Source organism: Lacerta agilis, chromosome 13 (genome assembly GCF_009819535.1).
Source record: "Lacerta agilis isolate rLacAgi1 chromosome 13, rLacAgi1.pri, whole genome shotgun sequence".
NCBI classification, from domain to species: Eukaryota; Metazoa; Chordata; class Lepidosauria; order Squamata; family Lacertidae; genus Lacerta; species Lacerta agilis.
Window position 1 is genome coordinate 23,548,984 of NC_046324.1, and position 13,751 is coordinate 23,562,734.

Here is a 13,751-nt window from a genome sequence, read left to right on the forward strand (position 1 = left end):
AACTGACAGTGATCTACCCCCTTTTGGGGGGGAGGGTCAGGTCAAAGTTGTTGAGCTTTTTTTAGAAAGGAGGAAGGCCCATTTTTGGGGGGGGGGTTGGGTCAAAGTTGTTGAGTTTTTCAGGGAGGAGGTGAATTGTTGAGCTTTCTATAGGGGAGCCACAGTTGTTCAGCTTCTTTGGGGGGAGCCAATGATCTACCAGTGATCTACCACAGATGTCCAGTGATCTACTGGTAGATCACGATCTACCTGTTGGACATGCCTGCCTTAGAGGAATAGCAGTACTCTTCATGCCTATGATTCCAAGCAACTGGCTCTGACTTTGAAGGAACAGCATAGCCATTGATAGTCCTATCCTCCACTATAGCCTTATGTACAGAAGTCTGGCGAAGGCGCTGAAACTACAGTTCTCAGTATCAGGCAGTGGAAGGGTGTGGGGAGAAAGAGATGGCAATTAAACTAATACGAAACCAGCATCAGTTAGATCTGACCTCGGTAAACACCCGGTATCATTTTGCCTGCTCAGCTGAAGTAATGGGTTAAATGGTGCCTTAACTTAGAATGCCTTCCTTTTCTTCTTTTCCCCTTCTAAGACTTATCTGTTTCCCACTTGCCCCAAATTATTTTGCAGTCAAATGACAACATGCAACAATGCTGCACTAAAGGTAACCAAGAAACTAAGAGTGAAGAAAACCAGCGCGGCACTTTCATAATAAAGACCATTGATTTATTTCCCCATCTGTTCTCTGTTTAGGGTTTGATTTATTCAGCCCTAGGATCCTGTAATACCACAGCCTTGTGCATTCATTCATTCATTCATTCATTCATTCATTCATTCATTCATTCATTCATAGGGATTAATTACCACCCCTGGTTCCATTTGCATATATAAAAGCTGTATATGTAATTTTGCAATGTAAATGTGTTCATTTATTCATTCATTCCATGTTTTTGGACATTCTGGTTGCTCTCTCCAGTTCAATTTCACAATTCACAGTTTTAAACTGCACTTTTAAATTGTTATTTCTCCCCCTTTCCCCCCTTTTACTGAGCTTTTTTGAAAATGCAAATTAAAGATAAAGAAAAACAAAACAGGTGCAAGGGGTACTGACATAACGGGCTTAAGATAGCTCAGTCATTATACTTGCTGATCATCTTAACGCTTCCCTCCCTCCCGCACAAGCAGGTGTAGCTAAGAATCGGAAGACCCTTTGGAATGTAAACAATATTGACCTGTGGCACCAAAAAGTTGGGCAATGTGCCCTTTTACAGAAACGAACACGCAAAAAGTGTAACCAGGGGACAAATGGACAAATGGTAAATTAAGAAAATATGGAAAGCATTTATTGATCATACAGGTGTACAGAATAAAACCTGCCCTCCACTCCTTGACTACGGAACTTTTGAGTTACTTTCTCTTTTCATCTCTAACCCCCTGTAAAGAAAATCTAAAGGAGCACTTTTAAATTATAATTACACCCACTGTATGAATAGAAATGGTCAGTTTGGTACCTTGCACCACATGTAACATTAATACCTCCCCCCCTTTGCAGCTACTTTGGGTCCAGTTGATGAATTTTGCTTGGCTTAGAAACCAAAAAACTAATGAGAATCCTGTGGAACCCTATGCATCCTCTTCAGGCGCATCTGCAAACATGGTTGTGACGTTCCCATCCTTCCAATGGATTGTCACCTGCCCTGCATTCTCTACTTTTGGAAGAAAGTTCTCTGTGGGGGAACCAGAGTTGTTGCCATCCTTCAAAGGCACAAAAGCTTGCTTCATTTCCGTCTCATCAGGCTGGCCAGCTACATACCCTTCTTGGTGCAGGAGGGCGACCTTCTGGGCTCTAGCAGGATGGGAGGAGAATAAATAAATAAAATAAATTAATGAGGCTCAGATTAATTTTGAGGCAGGAAGAGACTGAAAACTATATTTTCAGTCCTGCTAGTGTCTTCGAATTTTTACAATGGTTATTAATGTAATCAATAAATTTACTCCAGTTTCTCTGGAATTTTATGTCCTCCTGGTTCCTGACTCTGCAGGTCAGTTTTGCCAATTCTGCATAGTCCATCATTTTCGTCTACCACTCTGCAATCGTTGGTATTTCCTGTAATTTCCACTTTGGGGCTAATAAAGTTCTTGTCGCAACTGTGGCATAAAAAATAATCTTTGGTCTACTTTCACAATTTCTTCCCCCATCAACCCCAACAAAAAAATGCATCATTTACTTGATGATATTGCAGCCATCCTGTAAAGTCATCTTCTATTTGGTCATATGGTTTCAATTTACAACCTTTATCAGTTTCCATCAATATCTCTTCATAGGTGGCACACCTCCCTTCCATATTTAATTTTTTTTTTTACCATCAATTCCTCTACTGCTGAAATCCACCAAGGTGTTTTTCTTTCCAGTAGGTTTTCGTTTCTTTCCCAAACTTCGTAAATTGACCTTCTTATCACATGATTTGTAAAACCTCTATGAACTTTGACTTTGCCTCCTGCACGGATCACGTTCGCAACCCGAGCGTCCACTGTATTGTTCATCACCTCCCAAAGAACAGGTGTCAATTGTTCACTAAGAATTTTATAATATTTTGCTGTGAAGCCATCTGGTCCTGGAGCTTTGCCTTGCTTCATACGTTTGAATCTCTTGCATTGTTATTTGTGTATTCAATTGTTTCCTTTCTTCTAGTGGGATTTGTTTCACTTTTATGTTTTTCTATTTATCTCTCTATTTTCTTCAAATCTTCCTTCTCTTTCCTGTATTACCGTAATCTCTATAAAACTTCTGAAAGTCCTTTCTTATTTCTTTTGGGTCTTCCATCAAACTTTCTCCTATTTTAATCTTATTGATTGTATTCTGACTTTGTCGTTTCTTTAACTGCCAAGCTAATAGCTTTCCAGTTTTATTTGCCGACTCAAAATTCTTTTGTCTCAATAATTTTATCTTCCATTCCACTTCCTGGTTCCTGGAAGTGGAAGTGAAAACTATATTTCTCAAGTTACAGGTGGGTAGCCGTGTTGGTCTGCCATAGTCGAAACAAAATAGGAAACAAAATAGGAAATTCTTTCCAGTAGCACCTTAGAGACCAACTGAGTTTGTTCTTGGTATGAGCTTTCGTGTATCTGAAGAAGTGTGCATGCACACGAAAGCTCATACCAAGAACAAACTCAGTTGGTCTCTAAGGTGCTACTGGAAAGAATTTCCTATTTTGTTTCCTATTTTGTTTCGACTATATTTCTCAAGGTTTCCTGGGGATAGAAAATGGCTCAAACCCATTTAAATCTTTAGCAGAGACACATCCACAATATTCGGGCTACATGGCGGGTGCTTCTGCACAGCTCCAACTTGCAGCCTCTCTGCACTATCACACCACATTGAAAAGTTATGGCTTCTCCCAAAGAATCCTGAGAACCATATGAAAATTTTCAGAGACATGCCAATTTTGAAGGCTAGCTGCATTTCCTTTCAAGTATTGTTTTCAGGAAGTGCAAATGAGGTAAGTTTGCATTGAAAGGTAAGTTGAACCAAATTTCTTCCTCATCTCCAGCTCCGACTCTGCAAGCCAACGTGCCCAGCTGAGGAGACATAACTTAAGAACCCTCCATTCTGGTATCATCCTTACCTGTTTGCTGCAATGTTTTTCCACAAAAGGACTATGCCTACAAGCAGAACCAGCACTGAAAGGCCGAGAATGCAGTAATTCCATGTAGTTGCTGCAAGAGAAAACAGGAAGCCGTGATAATATGGGCCAATAGCTCCTGGGAGTTGCTGTCTGGCTGTCTCTCTCACAGCCTTTCCCCACCCTTTCTGCCTTTCCAACATGGGCCCCATCTGCATTATACATTTAAACCACTTTCATACCACTTTAAACAGTCACAGCTTCCAACGAGGAATTCGGGGAACTGTGTTTTCTTAAGGGTGTTGAGAGTTGCTAGGAGCACCTGTTCCCCTCAAGAATTACCATTCCCAGAGTTCCCTGGGAAGAAAGATTGATGGTTAATTCACTCTCTAAGCTCCACCCTGGGCTCTCAGTCTCCACGCTCTGAGTCTTAGAAAGACTGTCCACACATTACACTGAAAACAGGTACAAGCTCTAGCTCTCTCTTACACATCTGCGAGTGCATGTGTGGAGGAGCGTACATTTGGCAACTTGTACAACTCAACTGTTGCATGCACAGACTCTGCACTCGTCGAAAGTTACATGTGAAAAGCTCTATAAGTGTACAGCTCAGCTATTACACAGAATGTGTAATGTGGGAAATGCCCTAGGGCCTGCAACACTCATCGGTGACAATTCTGCAGACAAGTCTATCCTTGGGAGAACTCACATTCTTCTCTCCGAAAAAACCACAGCAGCTCCTGCAGCATCGCTGAAGGCATCTCTTCTGTTTCAGGCTTACCGCTGATCTCTGGTAAATCTTGAGCGTGTGGGCTAGACATGGCCTGGGCAGAATGTCCACTCAGGTCTGTGTTCACTGCTGGGTGAGAGAACAGCAAAAAATGAGTTTCAAATCATAGCTTTAACCCTGGGCTGTAATGCCTATCAAACACTGTCCCTTGGTTCTGTATTTAACCTTTAAAACGACAATGTAACTCAGCCACCTCCCAACCCAGTGTCCTCCACATTATTTGGACTGCGACTCCTGTTACCTCTGACCATTGGCCCTGCTGGCTGGGGCTGATGGGAGCTGGAATCCAAAGCCTCTGGAAGGCACCAGGTTATGGGAATGTAACCAGAACCAGCCCATCGTGACATGAAGTTGTGCCCAACATTCTCCGTCCGCTAGCTCCAGGGCTTTCATGCTAGTGGAATGAGTTTTAATGTCACACAGCAGAGGAATCCAACACAGCAGCTGTGCTAATGGAAACTTGCTGCACAACAGATTGTGTGTTCTACTGTGCAACAAGGTGACCAGCAACCTGCTGGTGCAACGATGTTCCACTGATGCAAAACAGTAGATCAACAGAGGAACTATAGTAAGCCCAGAATTTATGCGCATTTAACTTGTGTTCATTCAGCTTTACATGCATGGCACAAAATTTAAAAAACAGAAAGGGAGCAGAGTTCGGGGGGGGGGGGGATGAATTGGACAATCCCACCCGCCACTGAACCAGGTGTGTTTTGACCATACACAATTTTAGCTTCGGGAATGTAACCCCTGCATAAGTTGTGGGTTTACTATATACCACTAAGTGACAGAAATTTGGTGCTAAATTGGACACACAACTCATGACTGGGTTTTAAATCTGGTTAATGTATTGGACAGTCCATAATTTCCCAGGTTGTGAGTGCCTGCGCGTCTATGGAGCTCTCTGACAATTGTTTCATTCACTGGCCTGGACTGTTTGTTTCAACCTGGGAGCGGCTCTCCAGATCCTGAAATGGAAGTGCCTTTCCTAGCTGTCTCACTTGACATTCTTTAATCCCATTACAAGATACTGGACCAGGCTGGGATGCGACAGAGACAGATCATGTTAGTATTTGTACTCTATTTGCATAATAAATGGTGTTGAGGAAAAGGGGAGGCAGTTGGCAGTTGGCAGTTGGTTGGTTATTCCGTTAGTTGAATATTTGACTGAGAACGTTGAGTGGGGTGACTTCAAGCAGACACTGTCTGGAGGAGTTACTGAGAACAGGCAAGGTTTGGATTAATAACTTGTTATGCACTGCTGTGGAGGAGTTTTGAAAGCAAAAGGACTAAACCCTCTCTTGGACTCAAGGGAGAAAAACATTGCACACACACACACACACACGAGAATATGAGTAAAGATTTATCTTCAAGTGCTGTGTAAGACATCTATTTTATCACAAATAGATAACAGATCATTTGCTCTATGACCAGTGCCGGACTTACGTATAAGCTAAACAAGCTATAGCTTAGGGCCCCACTCTCTTGGCCCCCCCACCAAAATCCACTATTAATATACTTCTTCTTAATTGTATTTCACTTCAACAATTACTTTGATAAAATACATATTTTGTTATGTGCAAATGGCTTTAGATACCTATTAGGTCCATAAATTACCATATAGCATATATTCAACACAAAAAACAATGACAATTTGTTGTTGACAAAGGACAGCTGGACATATAAAGGGCCCCCATTACCTTCAGTAGCTTAGGGCCTCATCAAACCTAAATCCAGCCCTGTCTAAGGCTGAGCTATTGTCCATCCCCTAACCATGCAGGCCAAAAAAGGCAATTTTAGACTAAAGAATCCCCCATGTCTACACTTAAGAGAACTAGAACAGCCAATGCCCACCTGGTCCTCTCCAGATATTTTGGACCCAGTGTGTGGCACAACAAACATTCTGTGAGGTGAGTGAGGCTGAGAGACTTCAGAGAAGTGTGACTAGCCCAAGGTCACCCAGCTGCTGTATGTGGAGGAGCAACTAAACCCATCAAGGGGATGCAGCTACTCCTTTACAAAGAAAGATTGCAGCATTAGGGGCTTTTTAGTTTAGAAAAGGCAAGTAAGAGGTGACATGGTAGAAGTCTACGAAATCCTGCATGGCAGGGAGAAAATGAATAGAGAAAAGTTTTTGTCCCTCAAACTCACGGACATCCAATAAGGCTGAATATTGGATGATTCAGGTGGAGAAACGAAAGGACTTCTTCATGCAGTGCACAGTTAAATTGTGGAACTCGCTTCCACAGGAGGCAGTGATTGCCCCCAGTTTGGATGGCTTTCAAAGAGGATTAAACAAAATTCATAGAGCATAAGGCTATGAATGGCTGGTAGCCACAATGGCTATTCTCTGCCTCCACGGTAGGAGGCAGTAATGCTTCTGAATACCAGTTGCTGGAAACCACTTGGGAGGAGAGTACTTGGCTCCTGTTTGTGGGTTTCCTACAGGGATCTTGTTGACTGCTATGAGCACAGTATGGTGGACCTTTGGCCGAATCTAGCAAGCTCTTCTTATGTTCCTATGCTCCCTTTGTCACCATTACTTTTTCATTAAGAGCAATTATAAACCAGAAGTTACCAAGGAGGTGTTAAATGCCATTAGAGTATAAAACTTTTGCAGAGCAATGTGCTTACTTTGGGATATCTAAAATAAGGCAGTCAAAACCAACAACTTCTGATTGCTAGAAAGGCACACGCACACACAGAGGAAGTTGGATCTCACAGGGTCCCTGGGACAGCCACTCCCACTGTGTCCAGCCAGGTAAAGGGGCACAAACTACTATCTGATCTCTGCCACCTCTGCTATCTGCTCTCTTCTCTTCAATGCTTCTTCAATTACAGTGGTACCTCGGGTTACATACGCTTCAGATTACATACGCTTCAGGTTGCATATTCCGCTAACCCAGAAATAATGCTTCAGGTTAAGAACTTTGCTTCAGGACAAGAACAGAAATCATGCTCTGGCGGCGCAGCGGGAGGCCCCATTAGCTAAAGTGGTGCTTCAGGTTAAGAACAGTTTCAGGTTAACAACGGACCTCCGGAACAAATTAAGTACGTAACCAGAGGTACCACTGTACTAGGGATGTAGGGCACATGCTGAATCTGAGCCGCAGCTCAGACTCCAATCCTAATCTAAACTATAATATAGGTCTGTAACTACATTTAAAGCCTGCCTCAAGACTGCTACTGTGAAACTGAGTAAACCTATCTTTACTTCTAAGAAGACTGTTTTGCGTGCTTTTTGTTTTAAGGGGGAAATACCAGGAAATCCAGTCTGCAGTAAAGCATCTTGGATTACTTAATTTAAAAGGCAAAAGCTAGTTTATCAACAGCCTCCTTATTTTTGCTGGAAAAGGAATATACTCTGCTAAACTCACAAACGTGAGTAAGGAAGGGTGATACCTAAGAAATATATCCTCTCCTACCGGTAGTTTCTATAGGCCTACACATCTCTACACTTACCATACACCACGAAACAGAGGATTGTCCAGAAAATGTTCATGATGGCGCAGGAACTCTTCCAGTCTTCTTTCAAAGGTTCTTCAAACAGAACCTAGACAAGGGGTGGGGGGTGGGGAACCAAGATGTTTACATATATGCATACAGATTATTGATATTCTGAAAATGGAAAGCATCACAAGAGACAGGGTCCAATTGCAGCAAAGCCCATGAGATTTGAAGAGGAAAACATGTTTCCTTTCCATTCCACTACACTACACACAGGTAGCCAGGGGGGAGGAGGCGGTCCACACTGGGGAGCCATAGGGTACCATTGGGGTCTTTTGGGTGGCATGGGGGTCTGTAGTGTTCAACAACTTGGGTCTAACAGTCATGGCTTACCCCTAGGCGCTGGCGGAGGCTGCTACACCTCTGGGTACACAATCAAATTTTCACAAAGCACTCCAGCCTGCCACTAAGTTTTTAAATCTGCTTTCCTCCCATCCACAGCAACATTTCTGACGCAGGTTCATTTATAAGATGTTTAGTGTAAGAATAGCCTGCTGGATCAGGCTGATGGCCCATCCAGTTCAACATCTTGTTCTCACAGTGGCCATCCAGATGCCTGTGAGAAACCAGCAGGCAGGACCTGAGCACGAGAGCCCTCTCCCATCATGTGGTTTCCAGCAACTGGTATTCAGAAGCATCACTGCCTCTCAAGCTGAGCCACAAACATAGAAAGCTGTGATTGGCTGCTAACCCTCTAGTTCTGAGTCATCACTATCAAGGAGTTTCTACCCAGGGCAAAGAACACACATCCTTGCGGTTAGTGACCTCCTTTATCACTTTCCCTCTTGCTACATTCCCCTGGATTTAATCTCATAGCAGGTCAAAGTTCACATTTCATGGCCAAAAGAGGCTATTGCAGTTATAGAGACAGAAAAGAGTGTTATAAGCTGTGCATGGCTCTATATGTCTGTGTACAGTAGTGACAACCACAGCATACATACCACTTTAACAGTCATGGCTTACCCCACCCCCCACAAGAATCCTGGGAACTGTAGTTTACTCCTCACAGAGCCACAGTTCTCAGCACCCTTAAAGAACTGCAGCTACCATTCCTAGGATTCATAGGGGGAACAATGTACTTAAAATATATGGTGTGGGTTTTCAGAATGCCTTTCTCGATCAGGGAGACTTAAGTGCAAAAGAAGAGGAGCACACCAAAAAGTTAGATCAGGAAAGGGAGCTGTCCTCAGCCTGAGGGCCACATTCCCTTCTGGCAAGCCTTCTGGGGTCCACATGCCTATGGTGGGTGGGGGCAGAAGCAAAGGTTGGTGGGGCAACAAATGTAAATTTTACATTTTGGGGGGCTAGTTTTTACATTCACTCACCACACCCCTCTCTGTCCTTCATTCAGGCAAACAAGAGGCATTCTCCAATACAAAGACACAGTCCAACTGGGCAAAGACACTCAAGGAGGATGCAAAGCCGGGCCAAAGAGGGATGTGCCCTCCAGATGTTGTTGAACTACAACTCCCATCAACCCCAGCCAGCACAACCAGTGGTCAGGGATGATGGGAGTTGGAGTCCACCAACATCTGGAGGGCACTACCTTGCCACCCCACCCCCAGATCTAAAGCTTAAGAACATTTCAATGAACTCTGGACAGAAATGTCTCTAAGCTTTGGCAAAATGTGTTATCTTCCCACTGAGGAGTCAGAGTGATCTCTTTGACTTCTGGGATTTGGGGGCCCAAACTGCAAATCTGAGCTCTAGTTGTCATCATCACCATCTGTTCATTTGTATGCCACTTTCCCAGAAAATTATTCCCCTAAGTGGCTCACAACATATCAAATTAATAACAATTCAAAAGTATATTAAGCAATTAGAAATAACCATAACATACAGAAATAATAATAGTGTTCTCCTCTTAGAAACCAACTACCATCCTCCTGCCCTAACACACCTTCTTGGTTTCATCCCATTCTGCTTTCTAAATGTTTAAGAATGAACTTACCAGAAAGTCTGCCCTTTGTGCTTGGAGGAATCAATGGGGAAGATAGTGTTATTTTGAATCAGCTTTCTGAAGATGCTGCCCCTTTGAGCTGTTCAGTCCCTGGGGTCGGTTGTGAGAAACTCAGCACTGACTCTTTGGTTGCAAATGCTGTTATTACTCACACACACTCATTCATTCTCCTGTGCTATAGCCGAGGACCGCTGGAGCTAAGCACAGAAGAGAGGAATTTGTAAAGTCCCTGAGCTGTCCACACCCACAGCTCCAAACCAAAGGTGAATAAACTCATCCCCAAGCCAAAAGCTGGGACTTCATCATTTATTGACTTGTTACACTGCTCACTTAAAAGAGTCCACAGTGGAATTTTTTTCCTCTGGGAAAAAGAAATTACAGTACTTTTCTGCCATCATGAAATGAAACCATGGCATAAATTTGGAGGGAAGCAGACTGGTGTATTATCTTTCTCTCACTGTGGATAATAGTTGCACTTATCTATACAGCACAAAGTCCTTCAGCTAGCAGTAATGAACAATGCATACCTTTTAGTCAATGGACTAAATTGACCTTTTAGTCAATGGTCCATTGGCATCAATCAACGCCGGCCTAGCCAGGACAGCTTTCCTTTTGTATATTCTGGGCTTGATGAGGCATGTGACCCTCACCTGTCCTGAGCCTATTCCAGCTGAGGAATCACACACCTCCTTCCCGAGCTAGCAACCCCCACCTGGGCTGTGGGTCCTTGCCTGCCTTCCCTTGGAACTGACAGCTGTAAGTTTTGAAATCCTGAGATGGTACGTCCCATTTTGCTACTTGAGGCAAAACAGAAAATGCTACCCTGCTCTACCACACCACCACCACCACCAGTGAGACACTCGCCACCACTGCACCACCTGCCGGTGGCACTGCAGCTGTACCATCAGCTGTGCCACCTCTGCCACTTGCGGAGAAGCGGTGCTGGCATTGGTGCCGATTCCCTGAAGGAGCTTGCAAGATCTCACCCAAATCTCATGAGATCCTTTGCTCTCCTTTTGCTCTTACAAGACTTTGATGAGATCTTGCAAAATCTTGCAAGAAATCAGTAGGAAATCTTGCAAGAAATCAGTAGGAAAGCCCAACACATCTGGAGGGCACTGAGTCGACTACCCATTTCAATTGTTGCCCTGTTTCACACTCTAAACCACTTTGAGAACTTTTTGTGGGAAAGTGTTATATAAATGTTCTAAATCAGGGGTAGCAAACCTCAGGTCTGGACCTCTATCTGATCCCTGGAACCCTCACTCACCCCACACATCCTCTTCCTACACCCTTCACTGGCCTTGCTTGGCACACTACCAAGTGCCTTTTCTAAATACCAGCCTAGGCAAAGTTTACTGCAACAAGCAAAGGCCTGCGTATTCTTGCCTGAAAGATTACTCACCAGGAACATAGTTGCAAAGGTGAGTTTCGCCCTTGATATATCTAGGAAGAAACTGCAATCTGGGATGTAGTATATTTCAGGTTGTTTATCAGTTCTTGCAGTTGTTACCTTGTGTCTTCAGTGTCTTTGACCTCAGATGCCTGCCTGGTTAGAGAATAACTAGTGCTGCCTGCTGCAAGCCAAAATGCATGGCCAACCATTGAGACAGGATGACATGGGTGTAGCCAATATTTATTGGGGGGGCACAATTGGTCAGTTAGTTAAGTATTTTTTTTATTTACTTTATTTGTAAAGTACTGGTATGCCCAGGGACGCGGGTGGCGCTGTGGGTTAAACCACAGAGCCTAGGGCTTGCCGATCAGAAGGTCGGCGGTTCGAATCCCCACGACAGGGTGAGCTCCCATTGCTCGGTCCCTGCTCCTGCAAACCTAGCAGTTCGAAAGCACGTCAAAGTGCAAGTAGATAAATAGGTACTGCTCTGGCTGGAAGGTAAACAGCATTTCCATGAGCTGCTCTGGTTTGCCAGAAGTAGCTTTGTCATGCTGGCCACATTGACCTGGAAGTTATACGCCGACTCCCTCAGCCAATAAAGTGAGATGAGCACTGCAACCCCAGAGTCGTCCGCAACTGGACCTAATGGTCAGGGGTCCCTTTACCTTTACCTTACTGGTATGCCCATGTAGGGTGAGGCCTTAGGTGACAGAAACCCCTGAAGTGGCACCCCTGCAGTTGCCCCGCTTGCCCTGCAGCCTCTCACAGTGGTGAAGTTGTCCCTAAAGATGGATTTCCTTAATATTTATTTGTTAAGATTGGCAAAAAAAAAAAAAAACCCCAACCCCCTTTTAAACACTTCAGTGTAAAACAAAAGCATTTTCTCATAAACAATTCTTTAAAACTGTAGGTTTGAACTGACAATGTTATACAGCAACATGTTACAATTGTGGCTGCTGTATTTATTTATTTATTTTCAAAGCATTTTTTAATTTTGCTTATTTTGTTTTCAGAAGTTTACATACTTTACCATTAACAATACATTTAATTAATCCATTGACTTTCCCATCCCTCCCCACTCCCAAATCGTTAGCTTGAATGTCTTTCTGACATTAGAAAGATTTGTATTCAGTTTTCATACCACCCTTCATCCGAGGATCACTGAGCGGTTCACATTGTAAAAGCTTAAAAATCCGTAAAATAGTAACAAACAAAAGAATAACACCCAGAGAGAGAGAGAGAGAGAGAGAGAGAGTTTAAACACTTATTCCGCAAACTGCTTTTGAGCACAATGGTGTCGGTGGGAAAATGTGATATTCATATTCCTATTTCAATAGCAAGAGAAGGCAGGGATGCAGCGGGTGACACCTGCCTACCACCACTGACATCTCCAAGCGGGGGGGGGGCTGTCCCTGCTGTCTGTTTTTTTAAAAAAATTATTTGCTTTTCTATTTTGCCAAAAACACACACTTTGTTACAGCCATGCAGAAAATGGTAAGAGAAATGATTGCAAAAAATATAAAACATGAACAGGTGATAATAAAATAAATAAAATCTTTATTGCGGTCCAAAGACCCATCGAACAATTTCAGAACAAAATACAGTTAAGAGAGCCAACCACAAAAGAGAGAGAAACCGAGGCAGTCATTTAATTTTGTCTCAAGCATGATGATCCTTGTTACTTTTAACTCCCAAGAGAAACTTTGCCGTGGCCAGTGTAGTATCATTAGACCTGTCATCCAAGAGATATTTAATATGGGAGGCTTCAGATTTTCCTGGCAGATTTGCCAGTAGGGGTTTGATCAGTTGGTCCCTTGCTGGTCCCCCACAATGCAGCAAGATTGAATAATAATAATAATATGCAATCGATGAATAATAATAATAATATCTATATTCCTTCAAGCAATTTAGATCCTATGTGTCTTTTACTTTTACTTCTCTTCTACTTTTTCCATGGTTTCCTATCTACTGTCCTTTCAACTGTGTTTTCTTCCATGTTATCTTCATGGTTTTACGTAATCTTAACTTGCGACATAGGGGCTGCTGAGTGGTTTCCCCCCCCCCAACCTTTTATGATTATTTTCTTGTTTAGGTTTTCCCTTATACTTTCTGCCTGAACTCCTGCTTGCAACGCAGCTCTTCAGAGAGCACAGGGGAGAAGGAGGCAACCCTCCTCCTCCTCCTCCTGCTCCACCTCCTGAGAGCAGCAGGGACTGTAGCAACAAGTGGACAAGCTCGAGATAGGCCTCAAACAGTTGCCATGGATACGGCTTGCCCCTGGTTGCTGCGGTTACTGGATTAACACCGCCCAGAAAATCCCACAAGCCCACGCGACGAGCCAAGCTTGGACCCTAGCAGTTGTTGCCCCGCCCACAGATGTGCAAGAGGAGTGTCGCGCGGGGCTACTACGTCATTCGCGCCGCGACGCTGGAGCGCATAGGCGGGGTGGGCGGCGGTGGCGGCCTGTGGGGGCT

The 13,751-nt window shown here is 43.7% G+C and overlaps 1 protein-coding gene across 1 annotated transcript; it reads right to left on the reverse strand.

Annotated features, from left to right (window-relative positions):
• Positions 1-1,396: 1,396 nt before the first annotated feature.
• Positions 1,397-10,179, reverse strand: SLC51B (solute carrier family 51 subunit beta). The gene is made up of 5 exons (XM_033167702.1): positions 9,873-10,179; positions 7,877-7,967; positions 4,334-4,483; positions 3,628-3,718; positions 1,397-1,847 (listed from the first exon to the last, which is right to left on the reverse strand). Exons 2-5 carry the CDS (start codon positions 7,914-7,916, stop codon positions 1,625-1,627), a joined length of 504 nt encoding a protein of 167 aa, XP_033023593.1. The 5' UTR covers positions 7,917-7,967; positions 9,873-10,179; the 3' UTR covers positions 1,397-1,624.
• Positions 10,180-13,751: the final 3,572 nt, after the last annotated feature.